The 20,620-nt window shown below is 38.9% G+C and overlaps 1 protein-coding gene across 5 annotated transcripts in view; it reads left to right on the top strand.

Moving 5' to 3' along the window:
- The window catches only part of LOC115435334 (histone deacetylase 4-like), a 152,368-nt gene that overhangs the window by 59,339 nt on the left and 72,409 nt on the right, over positions 1-20,620 (top strand). For 4 of the 5 annotated variants that reach the window (XM_030157684.1, XM_030157674.1, XM_030157665.1 and 1 more), the window contains 4 exons: positions 4,618-4,931; positions 10,324-10,474; positions 13,739-13,862; positions 16,488-16,606. In XM_030157684.1, the coding sequence (XP_030013544.1) occupies positions 4,618-4,931; positions 10,324-10,474; positions 13,739-13,862; positions 16,488-16,606 (708 nt within the window). The remainder of the gene's footprint in view (positions 1-4,617; positions 4,932-10,323; positions 10,475-13,738; positions 13,863-16,487; positions 16,607-20,620) is intronic. The other variant, XM_030157693.1, reaches the window with a different exon arrangement.

The raw sequence follows: 20,620 nt of genomic DNA, 5'->3' as shown, positions 1-20,620 counted from the left end.
ATTAATAATGATAATAATGAACATAAGCCTCATACGGTCCGCCATGCTGGTTTGTTTACATCTAGCTACAACAATTCCTTGGGCTCAGGCAGGCCATGTCCACACAAAACTGCAGCTTTTCCCATCCAATCTTTATCTTTGTCATTTTTAAAAAAAAAAGTGCTCCGTAAACATGGAGTCATTTCAGGAAATATCCACATCCCCATGAAATGCAGCATTAGCCTGGTAAAAAATTGCTACAGCATTACTAACATAGCAGTTGGTCGAATTTGTTTTATCCTCTAACTGGCTGGAAACTTGTTAAAATGACAACATAATGCTGGAAACCACTGAATACCCTCAAAAAATCATAAAGACATAATGTTGTCTTACCTGTCAAGTACAAATAGGGCCACCATGGCATCACTTTGCAGCTGTTTCTGTTCCTTCAGTTGACACCACTGCTCATATGCCGCACCGCTGCTCACTCTGCTCTTTCTCCGCTCACCTTCAGCCTTTTTCTTTACAGTAACCTTCTTAAAATACAGTTTTCGTTTTGACCCGTTGTTTGCACCTTTTCTGCCATAATGTTTCTAACATACAAGTGTGTACCATATTTTAATTTAGTATGTTAGCTAAAGGGCAACATGGTGGTGCAGTGGTTAGCACTCGTGCCTCACAGCAAGAAGGTCCTGGGTTCGATTCCAACACCAGTTGACGGGGGGTGGGACCTTTCTGTGTGGGGTTTGCATGTTCTCCCCGTGTCTGCGTGGGTTCTCTCCGGGTACTTCGGCTTCCTCTCACCATCCAAAGACATGCACTGAAAAGTTAATTAGTTAATCTAAATTGCCCATAGGTGTGAATGTGAGAGTGATTGTTTGTCCCTATTTGTCAGCCCTGCGATGAACTGGCAAAATGTCCAGGGTGTACCCCGCCTTCGCCTGTAAGTAGCTGGGATAGGCTCCAAGCGACCCCCGTGACCCTAGTGAGGATAAAGCGGGTTCAGATAATGAATGAATGAATGTTAGCTAAAATAACTAGCCAAACTCTAGCTTTGGCTTCTTTTCCTGTACAAGTGCTCCAAGCCTCTGATACTGCACGATTCATGCACGAAAAGGGGTGTGTGTGGAGGGAGTAGGGACAAATGGCAGTTGAGTTTGATAGACATATCACCATTCAATCATTTCAATGAGTTGGTTAAAATGATTCGATGGTGTTTTTTCAGTCCTGTCCATTCCCCAGGTGATGAATGAATTGGTTGCAATTGGGGTGTGAAGGGGATTTTAATCAATATAGACGTCTCTTACCCTACCTTTAACTCTGCATTAAAATATGTAAAAAACAAAACCATCTCCAACCCCCCCCCCACCCCACCCTCGCAGCATAGTATGACATCTGCAGGGAGTAATAATTATCTGAACATAGAGTACATAAGTGGAGTAAAACATTGTTTTGGCTGTATATCGCATGCGTTACATTTTACAGCACAGTATTCCAGTAAAGATTTAAATATTTCAATGTAAACCAAACTTATAATACGGCAAGCTAATATGTATGGCAACCAAAATCATATCCTGTGGAAAATAAAAGATGCTTTTTCAAGCGTCTGTGTTGAGCCATGGAGAAGTGCAGTCAAGCCGTGTCTGAGGAAATCTCAGCAGTGATTGTTAACTACAGGTGTTAGTCACCTATTCAGTCTGCCTACCTGTTTAGATCCACGTCGGGTAGAATTTTTGTTTCGTCTTTGCTTACTTGAATTATGTTCTGCTCAAAGATAACTATGCCAAAAACTATCCAGCACTGCAGCTGTCATGTTAACATTTTAATACTTTACCTTGTTTTTAAACATGTTTTCTAATTTTCATTGGCAATGGTAGTGAGAACAGCAAGTCCCATGATCCTACGCTGTGTCACAATGTCATCAAACTCTATTTTGTCTTTTTGTTTCAGGTATTTTCATTTCACATCCAACGATTGAGTGCCACATCCTAAAAATTATGAAATCAAATCACCCCATGTCGAGGCCTAACCAGTTCAGACTGAGTGTAAATTTGCCAGTGGATAATACCTGTGGTGTGTTTCCTTATGTAAGTGGCCGTATAAGTGCATCTGTGCATTTTTGTGGGCACACATATGGCTGTGTACCCTACTTTTAAGTGTGCCAGCAATGTCGTGTTTGCCACTTTATTAACATAAAGTTCCAGGCAAGTATCTCTGGCTCATGCCACTCTCTCAGTAAACATGTAGGTAAATAATCAGCCAATTGACTCCTATTTATTCAGATTTAATGGAGAGGAAGCCGTGTGATTGGAAGGCTTCCTGTGCAGTGATTTGTGGGTGGCTAGCCCAGCTCAAGGTCTGCACCTTGCCGGGTCAATGCAATCTTTGTCAGATGTCGCTGTTCATATGCAACTGCTGCATCATTCAAGGACTCTGTGTATGTTGGAGGTTTTTGAGTTTCTAGAGGACACATGTGTCACTATTGATGTTGCATGCATCCTTTTACTTCGCTTTATAGCCTTAAATTGTGAATATACAAGCAAGGTATTTAATTATCTGTACACACCAAATGGTTTTTGAGTATGTGCAGCAATTATTTTCTTGATTAAATTTTAGATGCGTCAAAAGTGATACCAAAAATTCCCTCAGCTGATTGCCAACAGGTATCTTTTTATAGTTCTCCGTAACTCCATCCCTGAGCAGGTAGGGGTGTTAAATGACGTTTTCATAAGCTTTGATTTAATCTCATTCAGCTGCACATCGCCAGTTGCACTAACTGCAAAAACATAGAGGAACCTTGATCAGTGCGAATGTTACTGTCCGTTCTTTTGGCATACATTGTATATTCTGTTTCCTTTTCTCTGTTTCTTTTCATAAGACTCTGCATTGAGGAGGCTGGAGAGAATAATGAATTTGTGAAAATCACCACATGTTCTCTTGTTTGGAAATAGCTGATTGGATCAAGCTTTTTTAACGTACTTGGTAAAAACAAAAATCAGGCAAAGGAGTTTGCACCAAACTTGGCTTTGATTGCGGCCAGTGGCGAATATTATGATTCTCAGTGGGACTTAGAGGGAAAGTGTTGAAAAAAAAAAGAAGACTCACAGTAAGGTTTTGTCAGTGATCCAGATCAGGGTTTTCCCTTTCTAGGGTTTGGGTGCTGTGGGTGCATTTGTGTGGCTGAGATTTTAGGATCACCTCCCCCAAGAAAACATGATATAAACTGACTAAAAACAGTGCTTTCTTTATATCAACTGCATTATATGCATGTTTAATTTTTCAATCAAACAAATATATAAAGCCAAATTATTTTGGACCATTATTATTATCATATCTACAAAAAATAGGATACTCTAGATTGTAAATAACACCAAAAAGACTTAACATTGGGGACTAACTGCCCCCAACTAACAGTAAAGGCATTTTAATTGGTTGCTTTATACTTCATTTTAGATTCATTTGTTCCCATGGTTTGGTACCCACAGGGGCTTGGGTGCAGCACCTAGACCTTATAATGCTAGGGAAAACCCTGCAGATACATTTATTGAGTTAGGTCTTTATTACTTATGTGCAGTTAAGGGCTTAAAGATATTAAAAAAACCAACAATGTAATATATTTTCCCTGGAATTTTCACCATAGAAGTTGAATTAGTATATTGCAAAGTATTGATCTCTCTAGAATGTTTGGGAGGTTTTGAGGGCTTTGAAAACTGCTGTCATTAAGCCTAGGTCTTGATACCACAGGACTGAACAACTATCAGCCCATATCAAACCCGCCATTTTTAGGTAAAGTCCCTAAGAAAGTTGTTTACATACAGCTCTCTGACTTTCTTCTACTGAACAGCTGCTTTAATGATTTCCAATCAGGTTTCAGGCCCCATCACAGCACTGAGACTGCTCTTATCAAGGTGACACATGACATCAGTCTGAACACTGACACAGGTAAAGTCTCAGTCTTAGTACTGTTGGATCTGAGTGCTGCGTTTGACACAGTTGATCATGTGATCTTGTCATGGAGGTTGGAGGACTGGGGAGGCATGTCTGATCATGCCCTGAAATGGTTTAAATCCTATCTTAAGGACAGGAAGTACTTTGTTCAAATCGGAGACTGTGTGTCAGACCAAATGGCAATGACCTGTGGGGTCCCCCATGGGTCCATCCTGGGACCTCTCTTATTCAGTCTTTACATGTTTCCCCTCAGCTAGGTAATACTCAGTAATAACGTGTCCTACCACAACTATGGAGACGGCACTGAGATTTACATCTGGATGTCATGAATCGATCTACTTTTTCTTCAACTTGTGCATCATGTGTATCCTGCCTTCAGCTGCCCCAACCTTTTAACACTTGGCGTTTGTTTTATGAGTTTACACTTTCTTTTTTTATCACTAGGTCCACAGTTTATAAGGACAGCAATATAAAAGTCTCCTCCCCACACCAGTAAAGTAACATTTCTAGTTTGTAAAATATTACTGCTGTTGAGTGCAGAACTTGTTAGAAGATGTTGTTCTCTATGCAAACCCGAATCAGAGCACAAAGGGAGATGGATGATTTCTCTATGTAACAAAAACCCTGTAGTAAAAAAGATACATGTACTGTCCACATTTCTGAACTGTCTTTCTTGCTTTGCCTCCACAGTGGACATAAACTCAGCGCTGCCCCTGCGTCTCCCTCCGGCTGCCATTCCCATGGACCTGCGTGTGGACCACCACCAGCAACAGCAGCAGCAGGTGTCATCCCTGTCCCCGCCTGGGCAGCAGTCATCAACACCAGGGCCCCAAGCCGGTGGGGGCATGGTATCAGCCTCAGTTCGGGAGCAACAGCTACAGCAGGAGCTTCTGGCCCTCAAGCAGAAGCAGCAGATCCAGCGGCAGATCCTCATTGCGGAGTTTCAGCGGCAGCATGAGCAGCTGTCTCGCCAGCATGAAGCCCAGCTCCAGGAACATATTAAGGTATCGAATCTGTATTTATGTATTTATATATGCTACTGCTCCTAAAATAAGTATAATCCATCATTAAAGCTGCAGACCATCTGCTACAGCAGTGTTAAGTGAGAAATACTATCAAAACAGCAGAAAGATCAACAAACAGGCAATCTCCCAAAACTCAAACCAGCAAGCTTGCAATAGAAGCCTATTTAAAAGTTTACTAAACAAAACAAAGACAGCTCTTAATTTAGTCTTCAGTTAGGATCCTTCATTAACAGACCGGATCCAACAAAAGAGAGGAGCTCTCTGCTTAAATTACTGTAAGTGAAGAGGGAGCCGAGAAGACAGCACATTCGCTTCATTTACTTTAACTTCAGAGAAAACAATATAGGTTCAAGAAATATGTGTGAAAGCTGAACTGTAGTAGCGCTTATGCATATTACACAACTGATGTGTAGCAGGCCTGTTATTGCCTTCTTTAAATTTCAGTACTGCATATAAGTTTTATATATTTATAGAATTTTGCACAAAACTTAAATAATGATGGCATAAAGAATGGAAAAGAACAGAAAAAAACTGTGGACCATTTCCCATCCATTTTTAATTGGAAGATGTTATAATAATCAAATTCATTCCTCTTTGGCACTCCATTACTTTGTCAAGCTTTGATGTAGAAATATGGTTGAAAGTTTACAGAAGTCACACAACTTCGGACTTTATTGGGCACACTCAGTAGCTTGACATGTAGTACACTGTTTATGAAATTGCAGTTAAAGTTTTATTTTAGCCCTGATTTTGCACAGAATGTCCAGACTTGACATCATCATTAGATCAGAAAGAGGCTTGTCTACATTTCTTTTTTAACTGCTGTTATGATGAAACTGTTTACAACCATGAAATCACATTTACCACAAATACACAATATTTGTCCTTTGCCAGATAATGCGACTCCCAATTCCCATAGACTTACAGAGTTTGACCAGTGAACCCCTCTCCTATCCAACAGCCTCACTAAAACCAGTTTTACATCATAGTAATGACCCATGATTTCCACTCAATCAACATACAGTTAAAGTATCAATAGACTGACAGAATACATTAAGCACAATGCAGAATCAAATAAAACAAAATGCTATCCGGAGGTAAGGATACAGGTCCAAGGAACTTGTCTGGATGCAAAACTTTGCTAGACGTAGGAAAGAAAAGGTTTTTAAGACTCTCTTTACTGAGCGTCCTCTGAAGTACGTAAGCTTTCTAAGCTTTAGAAGCAGAACATGTGTATGTTTGAGTGTCACATTTGATGGAGGGTATCCTCATATGTCATGGAGTACTTGACATACATCAGACCCAGCTGGGATCAGATATCTAACCTATATGAGTACTTGTGTCGTAGTGACCTGGAAATGTGAAGTCAATCTAGATCAGCACACTCACACAGTGAGCCTTTAGTACATCTGGGCCCCTGAGAACACCACAGCTCTCCTGTGGGTCTGAAATGTCATATAAAAATATTCTGCTGTTTTTTCTCTTTTGACTCAGATGATTTTTTTTGTCATGGAAGTTGATGGCAATTGTAGACCTCTTTGCTTACCTGCTTTCTTATTTTTTCTCTCTTTTAAAGTGCTCATCATCTCCTCTCATCAGCTCATTGTCTCTTCCTTAATTTTCTCTTTTTTTCATATCTTTGCTTCTTTCCTTCTGTGTTTTTTCTTGCTCTGTTCTTACATTTATTTGCCTTCTTGTGGTCTTCATTTTTCTTTCTACTTCTTGTCTTCTTATTAGGGCTGGGTATCATGGCCAATTTGCATAACTGATTTGATTTTGATTCATCAAGTTTTGAATCGATTAATCACGATTCGATTCGATTCAATGTCGATTCAATTCAGTATTAATTGATTGATTCAGAGTAATTTAGTGATACCAAAGTACAATTTTGAGCTGTAACCTGATTATTTCAGTACCGTAGTCATGCAACACATCAATACTGGTATCAATATTGATATTAGAAAGGAAATAAATATGACATTTCAGCAGTAAATTGCTGAATATGCTCTTAAATAATGAACAGGACAGAAACATGTCCATGTTTTTACAGTGGTTAAGAACGGACTTCGTCATCTTTATTCTGTTTTATGGCTGGAGGCTACTACTCACTGGTGAGGGGGTGCGTTCCGTGATTGTTGGCCGGAGCGGAGCGGGGCTGGGGGGTGCACGCGCTCCATGAATGTTGTTCGGGGGGTAGCGTAGCGGTCGGACATTGTCGCTTTACTTTACTATTCCTTTAACTCCATAGTCAGCCATAGGTGATAGTATGGATCCAGGTTATTATTCCAAGAACGATTGGCCTCTGCGACTCGCCGGCCGGCCACTTCCTTCACACTGCAGGTTCGAGTTTGAGGCTGGAGGAGCTCCAGCGGAGGGAGTTTCCCCACCGCGCCTTTTCCGCATCTTTTTCGCGAGCGAGACCAAGTCTTCCCCAGCGGTTCGCAAGACGGAGCTGCCCGCGGTTCCGCGTACTCCCGGTCCTGCTCTGAAAAATCGATCTCATCCACTATTAATCGATTACGCAAAATTAAAATGAGATCGATCTAAGATCGATTAAATCGATTTTTTTACCCAGCCCTATTTCTTATGCTTGTTTTGTGTTAACTCTTGTTCTTTTCTTATTGTCTGCCTTACTGTCATTTCTTCTATTTTCTTCCTTTCTCATCTCTTCCTGTTATCTTTATATTTGTCTTGTCTTTGTGAGTTGCTTTGTTTGTTCTGTCATTTTTATCACATTCATCCAACCATTTCCCCCTTTTTGTTAGTTAGTTAGTTAGTTAGTTAGTTAGTTAGTTTGTTTGTTTGTTTGTTTCTTTCTTTCTTTGTCTTTCTGTCTTTTTTCTTTCATTCTTTTTCTTTGTCTTGTTCTATCTTTCTTTAGTATGTTTTGTCAGACTCAGTGCCTTGTTTTTGATGGATTAGAGTAAAAACAGTCTATCTTTCTTTCTCTTTCCTCTTGTCACCTGTGTTGCCGGTTGTTGTGATGTAGCTGTTGAGGGGTGAGTGATGCTGTCTGAAGGTCTGTCTGGCCTGTGGTGGGGCTGAAGGACCACTCAGGTGGATGCCAGTGACGCACAGCCAAGTCAGGGAGGCCCGGCCTCAATCAGCCCCATTCACAGTCCCTGTGTACACACACACACACACACACACACACATTAAAACATACATATCATCTCGAATGTCAGCAAACACACAGATGCACGCATGCCCAGTTTGCTTCACATTCAACATACACAGCGGCCTGCAGATGTTTGCTTTTATGATGCACACCAGAGTTGTTATGGTTCTGGAATTTTCATTAGTTTTTATCTCTATTTCAGTGTGGTTTTTTTTCAGTTTCTTGTTACTTTAATGAGCAACGCAATCACAATATGTAAATGGAAGAAGTGCGGGCAAATTAAGAAAACATCCTTTAATTCAGTGTGAAAAGTCACATTGCAGCCCAGCAGCATTTTGCAGGAATATTTGCAGTGCATTTATTGTTGTGAAGATGTTTTCTTAATTTGCTTGTGCTTCATCTATTCACATATATTTTCATCAGTTCAGATACCATAAGAAGTAGTTCTGTTTCTATTTTGATATTGGAGAATTAATGAGTTTTAGTGTGGGTGTATTTTTGTATTCTGTTTTAGTGCTATTTAGTGGAAAACTGTGATTTAGCTTGTGTGACATATGAGTTATGAAAATATTACAAGTTTAAAAGTCCCATATTGTGCAAAACCATTGTATTAAAGCTGAAATAAAGATGACTTACCTGCAATTCTGATTAATTTTAGTTTTGTCCTGCTTTCTTTATCAGTTATTAAATTTAGTTTTTGTGTTTTTTCTTTTCATTAGTCACCATTTTTTTCCACTGTTAGTTCAATATTTTCTTTTAATTCAGTTCAGTTCACATATTTATTTCAAACCTGCTACCACAGTATAATGCTTTACATATGATGACTTGACAGACTGCTAAACACATGGTTTGAAATGGAGATGGAAGAAGCATTGCATTTAGAATTACAACCCCTTTTAATTTCCTTTATAATAAACCTGTTGCAAACAAACTCAAATATCTACAAACACATACATCTCTGTTCCATTTTGACAAGTGGGACTTCTCCTAAAGTGAGAGATATCCTTGAGCTCTTAACAGTATTAGTCAGAAGTGAAAAAGGGAAATTGTGTGTGTACACTACATCTCTGGTTTATTCAGCCACAAGGGTTTTGGGTGTGTATTTGTGTGTATATGTTGGCGGTAGGTTACTTTGAGCCTTCCCACCCACTCAATCCCCTCTCCTCAACCTTGATTGAAAGGCAAAAAAAGAGAGAGAGATCACGGCTCTGGGCTGGAAATGGGCCAGATGTGTTCATCTGGGCCTGGGCTTTTCTCACGGGCCCCACCTCACCTTCCCCTCACCTTCAGCCACTAATATATTCACAGACGTGTCTCAAACATTTGATTTGCCGTCATGGTAAACACAAGTGCATGTCCTGGCTACTGAGTGTCTATTTGTGGTGTGTGTAATACCATCAGAAGTTGATTACATGCAGTTACAGTAAACTGATCAAATATTGCCATTCAGTGTTTGATGATAAGGGGCCGAGCAGGGATGCAGTGTTGATTCCTTCCATCAGAGATGTCATTATGGAGCTGGCTGAGTGACAGCACAGACAGCTTGCCTATTTATTGTATATCATTGAGGCACTGAAGAGTAATTGGAACTTGTAATTTGGTGCCTTAGGTTGTTGATATGTATTATGGCCCCACAGAAGGTGAAACCAGTTTTTGTGAAGCCTCGCATTGTGCAGTCACAGCATTTAATTGATGCTCTTATCCACAGTGACTCACAGTAAGTTCTGGGTTTCATTCAAGGACACATCAATGTGCTTACAGGGGTGTTTGCGAGTGCATTTTGGTTTTCACAGGAGTTTATTTTTGACCTTTTGGAAACAGGATAGGGCAGCAGACCACTCTACACAGTCAAGTTTGTTGCTTAAAGGCCTGAGGATCACAAATTTTTGCACAAAGCTATTTAGCGTCTCTTATTTGCAGTAATGAAGAAGTGAACAGATTGGATTATGCGCCTTGCTAAACCCTCATCCCTAGTTAAATTGTTTTTATTTATTTAAAGCTTAAATGTGTGGCCTGAGGTTTTTACAGTTCTTGAAAGGTTTTATTTTATAGCTTCAAACAGCAGTCAGACTTAATTATTTCAGATAGCAACTTAAACAGAGCTGGAGTGTAATCTTAAAGTAGACTTTAAGACGAGAAAGTGATGAACTGACAGCATTTAGAAAAGGCAGTATGACAGCAGGGTGATTTCTTTTTCTACTGAAACACTGTTCAGCACTTGAATTACACATAATTTTTTTTTGTCTTTTGCAGCAGCAACAAGAGCTGTTGGCGTTGAAGCACCAGCAAGAGCTGCTGGAGCACCAGAGGAAGATGGAGAACCACCGCCTGGAGCAGGAGCTAGAGAAACAACAGAGGGAGCAGAAACTACAGCTGTTGAAGAACAAGGAGCGAGGACAAGAAAGTAAAATAATAAGCAGTTAACATCACTGGGTTCAACAGTAAGGCTCACTCAGTTGCAGAGATGGTGGTAGAAATAGCAGAGAGTTGAGCTATGTTGCTTTGATCTGAGACTGAAAATTAAACTTTACAATTAACTTTACTCTTTTCCTTGACTACCAACTATGGACAAGTAGATGTCTGACTTGGCAACTGAAAAAAAGCATTAATGTTGATCCCTGCACTGCCATCTACATCAAAAGTAGAGATGCAAGAAAATATATTTAGCATTGCAATATTGTGTATATTGTGTGTATATATATATATTATGTGTGTTATGTATTATTAATATTATGTTCTCAATGGCACTTCATTTTTTAAAATAGTTTATATGCAGAAGGGTCACAGCAGACAGCATGTTTGACTTCTTGTTGTTTTCATTGCATAAAAACAAATCATATATTCTTCATGAGGTAAAACTATGATGCACAATAACATTGCTCAATATTGCACTGATGATATGTGATACTATAATGGAGACTGCAAACCCTGAATGTCATTTGTTATAAAAAATAAATCCTTCATGTATTTACTGAACAAACTGCACATGTATTTCAGGTTAGTTAAGCAGAACATAATTTTAGTAAGACATTATAACTTTACCAAATTAAGTTTGTAACTGCTGCCTTTTAGAATAGTATTGTTGTTTGTAGCATATCGTCTCTACTGTGTCCAAAATAATTACAAATGGCAAAAGCTACATTCTCCTTACTCTTTTGTCCACTGTGCTCTCTAATCATGCGGTCATCATCAAATGAACTGTAGGGTAGCTGATGTCTAGTGATGGGCTTTATCTGATCAGTCAAATATTCAAGTACTGTGTGTGAAAGGAGGGTGTATGTTAGTCAAATGATTTTTCTCATTCATTTTAGACCTTTTGCAGTGTGGTTAGTGCACATGTTCATATCAAGATGACAGTAATGATTGATTGGTAATCACTACCTATCATATGCTCAGTGTATCATTATGTGGTGTCTAGCGGTGAAATTGTAGCAGCTACAAGAAAATATAAATTTCCTTGATAGAATCAGTGTTTGGTTTGTCAGTTCTGGGCTTTTTAGTTAAGAGCAGTTAGAGCAGTTAGTTAACTCGACTCTCAGACATAATAGGTGATGGTAATCCTTAAGGCTGTATGCTACAGGAGAGAGGAGCTACTGTACACATTGTGTAACTACCTCTAGATTTACACAGCTCAGTCTAAGATAATTAAAATACAACAATTCTTATTTCCATGTGATTATCCTCTAATGAACACAAATGTGATTATTATATTCCATTTCTGTAGATAGATTGGGCCTGTGTTTGGCAAAAAGTTCAGATTCATTTTTTGTGTTGACAAAAAAAACATAAACAAAACAAACAGTGCAAACAAGAAAATAGTGACTTGTAAAGAAAGAGTCTTCACACCTCCAGACATTTAGCACTATAAAACAAAAATAGCAGTGATTCAGTGTAGTCACTTGAGCCTGAGTTGTCTGTGTTGTAGCATCTGCTGGGTCTCAACTGTTTAACCAGAGCTCCTCCTTGAAAGGACTTTTGAGATCAGTATTCACAGTGTGTGTCTGTACATGAGTGCTTGTTTGCATGGCCGTGTATTTATTTCCATTTTACTTGGAGAACCTGTGTATTTACTGTGGTAAGCGAGCTGTATTAGCCGGTGGCCTTGGCGGGGACTAAGCCGAGTTATTATCGCTGCCTGCTGGATGTCTCTCAACAGTTCATTGAAAGCATGTGGACAGGCGTCCTTGAGAGCAGTTTACACACTATATGGAACGTGGTTACACATTGGGGCTGCATCCGTGCAAGTTGAGCGTATGTGTGAGAGTCAGGGATAGGGTTCGCAGTTGTTTGCTCTCACGTGGACGTACGCGTGTGCTGTCTTTTTCTTGCAAAATCCCACCTCTGATTATCAATTATTTATTCAGAGGTGACAACAATTCAGCTTCACGTATAGAATACTGTAAATCTCTTTGTAAATGATCAGAAATTCGTCTGTTCCATTTGAGTCGAAGGTAAATCAACATCATCCTTCTGCAGATGTACTTTATTATTCGACTCAAACTGCAGGATAATAGCTCAGATTTGTCCACATAACAGGTTTGCTCTCCTTTAAGTGTGAGCTCATCATTTTCAGCCATTTTTCTCCATCCCTTTATTTTCTGGCACATCTCATCGGTGCTACTCTCTCATAAACTGTCCCGTAAATGCCTCCAAAATATTTAAAATGGTTCACATCTCTGTCTAGTTAATAAAAATAAAACTTGGCAACACATATGAATCACCGCTGCGAGCTGCAACATTACATTTTGCCAATTGCCTATGACAGCTTGAGCTATTTTTCATAAACCAGCTCCAATTTTTTGCACAGATTCTTCAGTTCTTGAGGCCAATTTGATAATGCACACCTTGAACCTGGCTGAAAACACAGAGAATTAATAAAGGAGATGTCTTACTGTTTAGCTAATAGGTAGGTGTGAGCAATGTGGTTGAGACATTTTATTTATGTGTATTCTTGTAACTTGAAAAACCTTCCATTCCATTTAATGACAGAAAAAGTTAAGAGACAAAGTTACAAGATACATAATAAAAAAGGAAATTATATAAATGCAGTTAATGAAAGATTGAAGGTACATTAAGCTAAAAAGACACCGATTAACAATGAGCAGATTTTGACAATGGATATACAATCTTATATCTCAGCCATATTGTATTTCACCACGTTTGAGATTCATGATGAGAGTAAACCATTTTAGGATGGGATGTGAAATAACTGGCTGATAGCACTGTCTGTGACACAAGTTGCCAAACTAATCAAGTGTTACTTGGTGATTCTGTATGGTAAAATGTAGTCTCATAGTGTTTTTTTTTTTTTGCTCATTAGAAGTGATACCAGCTCCTGTAACTGCTCAGAATTTCTCAATCATCATGATTATTTATATAGCTACAACAAGGCTAACAATCTGGGAGTTACAAAAGAAACTAAATAGAGTTGTTGAAGTGGAAATGGCTGGTTAATGTGAACTGGCAGGTTTTCTGAGTGTTGCAAGGTGTTGTACTTCAAGTAATTGCAACTTTTCAGCTTGTCTCGTTGTTATTCTTCGGTTTGAAATGAACTCCAGGTATCGCTCCTGTGGAAGGAACGGTTTTGCCAAATCTCTACTGATTTATGCAACCCTGATGTTTTTATGAACCTAAATATGGGATTGTTTTTTTTACTCTTCCTCTTTAGGTGCAGTGGCCAGTACTGAGGTGAAGATGCGCCTCCAGGAGTTTGTCTTGAATAAGAAGAAGGCTTTGGCCCAGCGGAGCCTCAACCAAGGAGGACTCCCCAATGATGCCCCCTACTGGTACCGGTAAGAAGACACAAACAACAGTCAAAGTGTTGAAACAAATGTAGCTAGAGCTTGGGCAGCCTCTCCTCTATGTGGCTTAGTTGAGGTTGGCGTTTATAAACTGCCCCAGAGAATGCTCTTCTGTTTCAATTGGGAAAATGGATTGTTATGTACATGGCCTGGTCAAAGTAAAAGTCCCACACTCTAATTTTTCAGTGGACTGTCTTCAACTTTTTTTCACAATGTCATGCATTTGCTATGACACTGTTTTGATAAGCTTACACAGTATTTATTTCTGTTATAATGTTGTGAACTTAGGCCTCTAGTCCCTGGCCAACTGAAGCAACCACAGATCTTAACCGTGCCCCCACAGACATGTACTGTAGGCACTAGGCATAATTCGTCATCACTTCATCCTCTTCGCACTCTTTAACAGGGTCAATCTGGACTCATTAAACCACATGACCTTTTTCCATTGATACACAGTCCTGACTTTATGCTCTCTAGCAAACGGATGGTTGTTTAAGAATAGAAGAATGAAAAGTTACCCCCTGCATCAAATAGGGTTAAAGAACTTGTTGCAGCTAAAATGAATGAATCACTGCAGTAAATATGCTATGGAAGGATCTTACCTATCCACGTAGTTAAATCCAAGTAGAGTCTTTCTTAAGCAGTTTATTAATTCACCCAATATGCGCAGCTTGATGACCCATTTTATGTCCCAACAACAAGTTTGGGACCCAGATTAAGAGCACATTACTATAACAGTGGCTTAATACACATTAAAAAAAGATAATTAAATGGAATGATTTGTTTCACAACTAAATAAGTAGACTAATAAATATTAGTCACAACTGAATTGTTTTGACAGCTCTAACATAAATAAAATCTATATTACTCCTTTAGAATGCACATTGCACACTGCTAAACAATTTTACCTCCATGGCTGATGTTTTTGTATTCCTGGATCTTTGCAACAGTGGAAATGCAAAGTGGAGATCAGAAAAACTTTGGATGGTAACACTCTGCCTGACTGCAGATGAATAATGTATTGGATTGTGTCTTAATCTGTCAGTGAGCTTCCCGAACACTTCACCTGCCACATTGTATGAGCCTCACTGAGAGATGGATGGAGAACAGTTATAAAACAAAGATGGAAACGCACATGCTCACACACACATACACGTGAAAGCAGGATATTGTAACCTGATGATAGAGCTTTTACACCAAGTCCCGGCCTTGAAATGTTTATTGTAGTGTCTCTGGACCCCCTTGCAGGTGTGTACACTTGCTGCTTCCTATTTGTTCACTGTGGTTGTGGGCCATTACATGCATTCATCTGTGATCTGTCGGGACGTAACTGTGTATGCAGCGCATGGTTGGAAAACATGGTTATGGTTATGCAAAGCAGACAATTTATTATGCAAATAAACACATTTGGGTATAATAGCTCTCAGACATTTCCTGTGATTATTTCTAGCACAGAGAGAACGTTCACATGTAACCAAATGATACAAATGTCACCAACTCAGTTGTCAAAAACATGAAGATAAGCAGCAGAATGTGGTGAATGTTGTGTAAAATAATAAAAAAAAAGCAACTAGCAGAACAGTAACATTTCATTGTTGAGAAATCCCGTCAACTATGAATATGTTTCTCCAGTCATGTATGGCATTTAGACTTAGTCAAGAAATACTATTTTTAATCATATTTTGTCTTCATGTCCAAAACACAGAGTTTTACTCTAAAAGTCTCGTTTGGGCATTAGTTCCTCAGAACCAGAAATAAAATGTCAGTTGTGATGTCCTGTTGAGACAATTAAGACACAAAAAGCCAAAGCCCAAAACAGGATGTAAAAGCTCCAAAGTAAAAAATGACCCAGTAGGAAGAAATATATCAGACAAAAAAACAGCACGTAACATCTTAATTTAAAATATTTCATTTCAGTTAGATGTGCTTTTTGCAGACAGGAAATTCTGTACAGTAATTTCACTTGGAGAAAAGATATTTAACTTTGTCTTAAGATGTTTTAGCTTGTATTGAACTATATTCAACCAGTAGTGAGATAAAACAATGTATCACAAAATATCACAGCAGCAGATTCCCAGTTTAACAATAGTAGTACTTTCTGTTTTTAAGTTTGATTTATTTCAATTTTTAAGGCCCATTATGATCTGTTAGTGACTAGACTTTTGTCCTAGTTTTAAGAACTCTTACCAAACATTATGTATTTATCTTCTATTTGGGACATTTTTTTTGTTTAGTAGAGGTTCTGGTCTGTCCTTTGCTCAGAGAATCTAAATATTCTCCACTTTTCACGATCTGTTCCTTAGTTTTGGAAGAGAGAAGTGTGTGGACATCGGCTTGTCAGGAACATGTATTTGGGCGGACGCCAGCTCGGCTTAACTTTGCCTACAAAAACCACCTTATTCTGTTGGCAGTGAACAGATGGCAGCACATGTCTGCAGCGTTGCCAGAGGATTTGCATGATGCTTTAATCATAGAGATCCATGACAGCCGTGAAGTTAGTTACTTTGTTGGGATTACTTATTCAGTCACATGTCTGCAGAGTTATCAGTATTTGGCCTTGTGGCTCTGCTTTGTGATCTTAGTTGCACCTTTAACAGTTTGTGTGTGTTTTAACAGCAAAACCCAGCACAGCTCTCTGGACCAGAGCTCGCCTCCACAGACTGGTGTGTCCACCTACAACCACCCTGTGCTCGGCGTCTACAACCCTCGGGATGACTTCCCACTTCGAAAAACTGGTACATTGCACACAAACACACACTTGGTTTTGGCAAAGCTGTGTATTTGCCTCCATGCAATCTGATGTTTACAGAGGATTAGGCTTTCACATGCACACACACATTTTGCAACTGTACTGTCCCATGGCTGATACAAAGTCATGTCCATCATGATTTAGATGGCATCAGAGCCCTGCGCCATTAATCACATCCATATTAGGCTGACAGGGTCTCCCAGCATCCCCCACATGAGTGTTAGAGAGAGCGCATGTGAATGAAGAGTTCAACAGAGTGAAAGAGATTTTACCATTTCAGCACCTGATATTTTATTAGATTTTAATAGTTCTTTATCCACTAGGGTTGCTTTAAATCAGCAGCTCCTTAATAGTTACAGATTGCATTATTATTTCCTTTTTTATTCATGTTTTAGTAAGTGATTTATATTAACATCAACTTCTTCATCATCTACTTAGATTGGTTATTTTTTCTGGACATTACAGCTGTCTTTGATTATTGCTTATGAGAGGTAAGTGGGTTTGACAGGTCTAATTTGAAGCACAGAATGCCTGCTGTGTCATTTGGGAACATCTCATCTAGCTGTTCAACAATTACTTTTTGGGTTCTCCAGGGATCAATTCTTGGCCCGTTATTGTTTTCTATCTACACAATAATTCTGGGTTTTCACAGCTGCAGTATGTCTTGCGATTCTTCTGCTGGTGGTACAAAGACAACAAATCTGTGTTTACTTACTCACAACCTTTCAGGCATTAAGTCACGAATATGCTGTAATTTACCGGTGGGAATGAAGGATATTGTTTACCAGGCTCTCATCTATGTATTTGTGTGGACCTGGAAGGTGAGGAGTCATTAGGTTGTGATTGTAGTTGTTTGAAAAATATCTATATTATTTTAATTAATAACAATTCATGCATAAAGACTTACGCAGAAACCACATATTTTAACCTAGTTAGCCACTCTGAGTGGATCTCTCCATTGGCTTTTGGTTTATTGTAAAAAATAAGATGAGTGATCAAAAGGTTGAAAGTAGTTTCATGTTCAGTTCAGAAAGATAACATTAACTAGAAAAGCACTTGGAGAGCGCAGACCTCCACCAAGGCAGATCAGTACCCCCCGATCACCACCAAAATTTAATCATTTGTTCCTTGTGCCAGTATCATCATTTCCTGAAATTTTCATCCAAATCCATCCATAACTTTTTGAGTTATCTTGCACATGGAACGAGAGACAGATAGATAGACCAACACCGGCAAAAACATAACCTCCTTGGTGGAGGTAACAAATGTCATAGTCACTAACTTTCCAGCTATTAGGGTTATACCAACTATTATAAGATGTAGCTGCTGTATGTCATTTTGCACACTAGCTAAGAAGAAAACAAGAAACAGAAAAACTCTACTGAGGTATCTGTGCTGTTTTAGAGATTAATGACATTGTATTTACCCAAATAGATGAGGGTTTTTGAAAGTAGAGTTGGAATTGGAATTTTGTGTCGACTCAAAGAGCAGATTTGTGTCTTCCAACCGTTTTCTAAATATTATAGTAATAGAGGTATGAAATTGTGCAAAGAAAAGGGTAGTTTATCATCACACAACAAAAAAACAAAAACAAAGAAACCTTGGTTGTAAAAAGATTTCACTCACTAACCTCATCAATGAAAACCTTTCCTCTCAGTCTGACCTGATCTATCAAGTGACAGAACAGATTTCATATTTTGTTACATTTCTTAAGATGTTGTTTAGTGTCAGTCTCTTAGTTTCTTAGCTTCTTAAGCAAAGTCTCACAGTTACATTTGATAAATACATTAATTTTAATTACTCCCTGTGCACATTATTCATTGATGCACACACATGCTGTAATGGTATATTATTACGTTTGAATGATTACATTTGCCTTATGTCCATATTGATAGCATAATGCAGTGTGTTTCTTCGTATCAGACGAGTAGCAAATTATAAGATCATTTAAAAGTTGTTACTGCAGGTAAGTGGATCCTTTTATGTAGTGATCTTTTCATTGTAACCTCAGATTCATACAGCTATTAAAAAAGCCATTTTGTAAAAGAAAGCCTAAGCTTCTGTGGCTTGAGAATAGCCTATTGTAAAACTGTCAAGTCTAAGTCATGTAGTGTGACATACTACACATACTTCTTTTCATCCAATTGTCTAATGCGTGGCCATTTTTTCACAGTAACTAAAGGCGCCTACAAAGTGGGAAATTTAAATAGTCCAAAAATTTTATTGTCAGCCATGCTGTGACAAGCAAAAAGAACTTGGGTACAACATGTATGCAGACTGTGGAATGATAACACCTATTGAATATGACCACAACTTGAAGATCTTACTATTTTGTAAGGAAAGTTTAAAGTTAGTAGTTTCAGCTACATAACCTAACATGTTACAGTGATCATGTGTCATTTCTTTCTTTCTTGTTGAATTCTTTTAGGTGTTAAGTCATTGTAGGTCATTGCAGCAGTCAGGCTGTCATCCTAAAAATCTTGTCCCCGGATATCTTCGCTTGCGAGACCAGGACAATGGCCTTCTTTCAACCTCTTTTACTATGTAGGACTAGTAGCAAGAACATCATATGACCAAAGACATTGCTATATTTTAGCCTGAAATCGGACATTTTATGCTCAACTTCAGACAGAATTATGGAGAAAAAAGTGATGTTTAATGATGTTGTCAACCCTCTTACCCAAGATTCTGCCTAATGGTATTTTTCCAAAAAAAATAAAAAATAAAAATTATGTGCAGGAAAGTCCACTTTCAAACATTTATGGGTCATTTATTAGATTATTTCCATGGAACAAAACATGTAAATATGTGTTAACTGCAGATCTTTCAGTATTCTCGAAAAAGCTGCCAAAATAACACTGACTTTGAGATGGGAGGACTAGGAAATTCAAAGGTCCCTTCCAGGTTCTAAAGCTCTTTTCTGCAGCACTCTATTAGAGCTGCTAAAACGCTGCAGTATCTGTCAGCAGAAAAATGTTTTCTTATGGGCTACAATCTAATGTCTTCAGGCGTGAGTATAGAGTAAAACCAGCTGTTTGCAGTGTGCATTTGTCAGGTGTATGTATGGATGAAGTTTTGTGTGTGTGAAGTATAAGTGGTGTGTGCAGCAGTGGAGCTGTGAAGCCGTGGTCTTACAATGCAATTATTCACTTAGTGCGGCGGCAGGCGGCTACAGCCAGAGCTCCAGGCCTGTTGACTCTGGGCCTTCGACAGCAGATAGACCACAGTTGACACTGGCCCTCGGAGCCACATTCCACTGTGGGAGAGCAGAAAAAGAAGAAGAAGGGATGAGAATTGTAAGAGTGAGAGTAAATAGAAACAGAAATGATGAGGGGATAAAGAGCAGGAGTGATAATGACGAAGATGGAGAAAAAAGGAAAGTGCAGGAGCTTTTGTGGTCCCTTCAGTGACCGTTTAAAAAGACCTCAAGACACTTATTTTCTTGTTAAGAAAAATACTTGAGGTGAAGACTGGAGGGAGTATTGGTTTCTTTTTAAAAGCAGATCAAAAGCCAAAATGTCAAGATGAAAGCACAGAATATGAGGATATGAATTGAAACTAGCACTAGCACAATAACATTGCACTTGTAAAGAAAGTGTTGCAAAGACATATAAAGAAATTTTGACAGAAGATGGTGAGGAGTAAAACAATCATCCCTTGAGTGTCAGTTCATCCCTTCATTTCTGTAAAACTTAGGGCTGTGTTTGAGGAGAAAACCTGTGCCACACTGATATTTGCCCACAGCGATGACGTGCTTTGCTGGGTTTACTTATGGTAATGCCAGCTTGGGAGAGGTTAGAGGCTCTTTTATTTCACCGCATGGCCATAAAGTAGACGATTGGCACCCAGGACTCCCAGCAACGGTCCAAGGAAGCAACAGCACTCTTTTGTTTATCTCCCAGCTCCCCTTTTATATTCATACAAAATTCTCGATACATTTATCTAGAACAGATCACAACCAATGTAACGTTAGATAAAATGCATTTAAACGAATATCTTA

This window comes from Sphaeramia orbicularis, chromosome 2 (assembly GCF_902148855.1).
Source record: "Sphaeramia orbicularis chromosome 2, fSphaOr1.1, whole genome shotgun sequence".
Classification (NCBI taxonomy): domain Eukaryota; kingdom Metazoa; phylum Chordata; class Actinopteri; order Kurtiformes; family Apogonidae; genus Sphaeramia; species Sphaeramia orbicularis.
The sequence above is the reverse complement of the archived record's forward strand: the minus strand, read 5'-3'. Positions and strand labels throughout refer to the sequence as shown.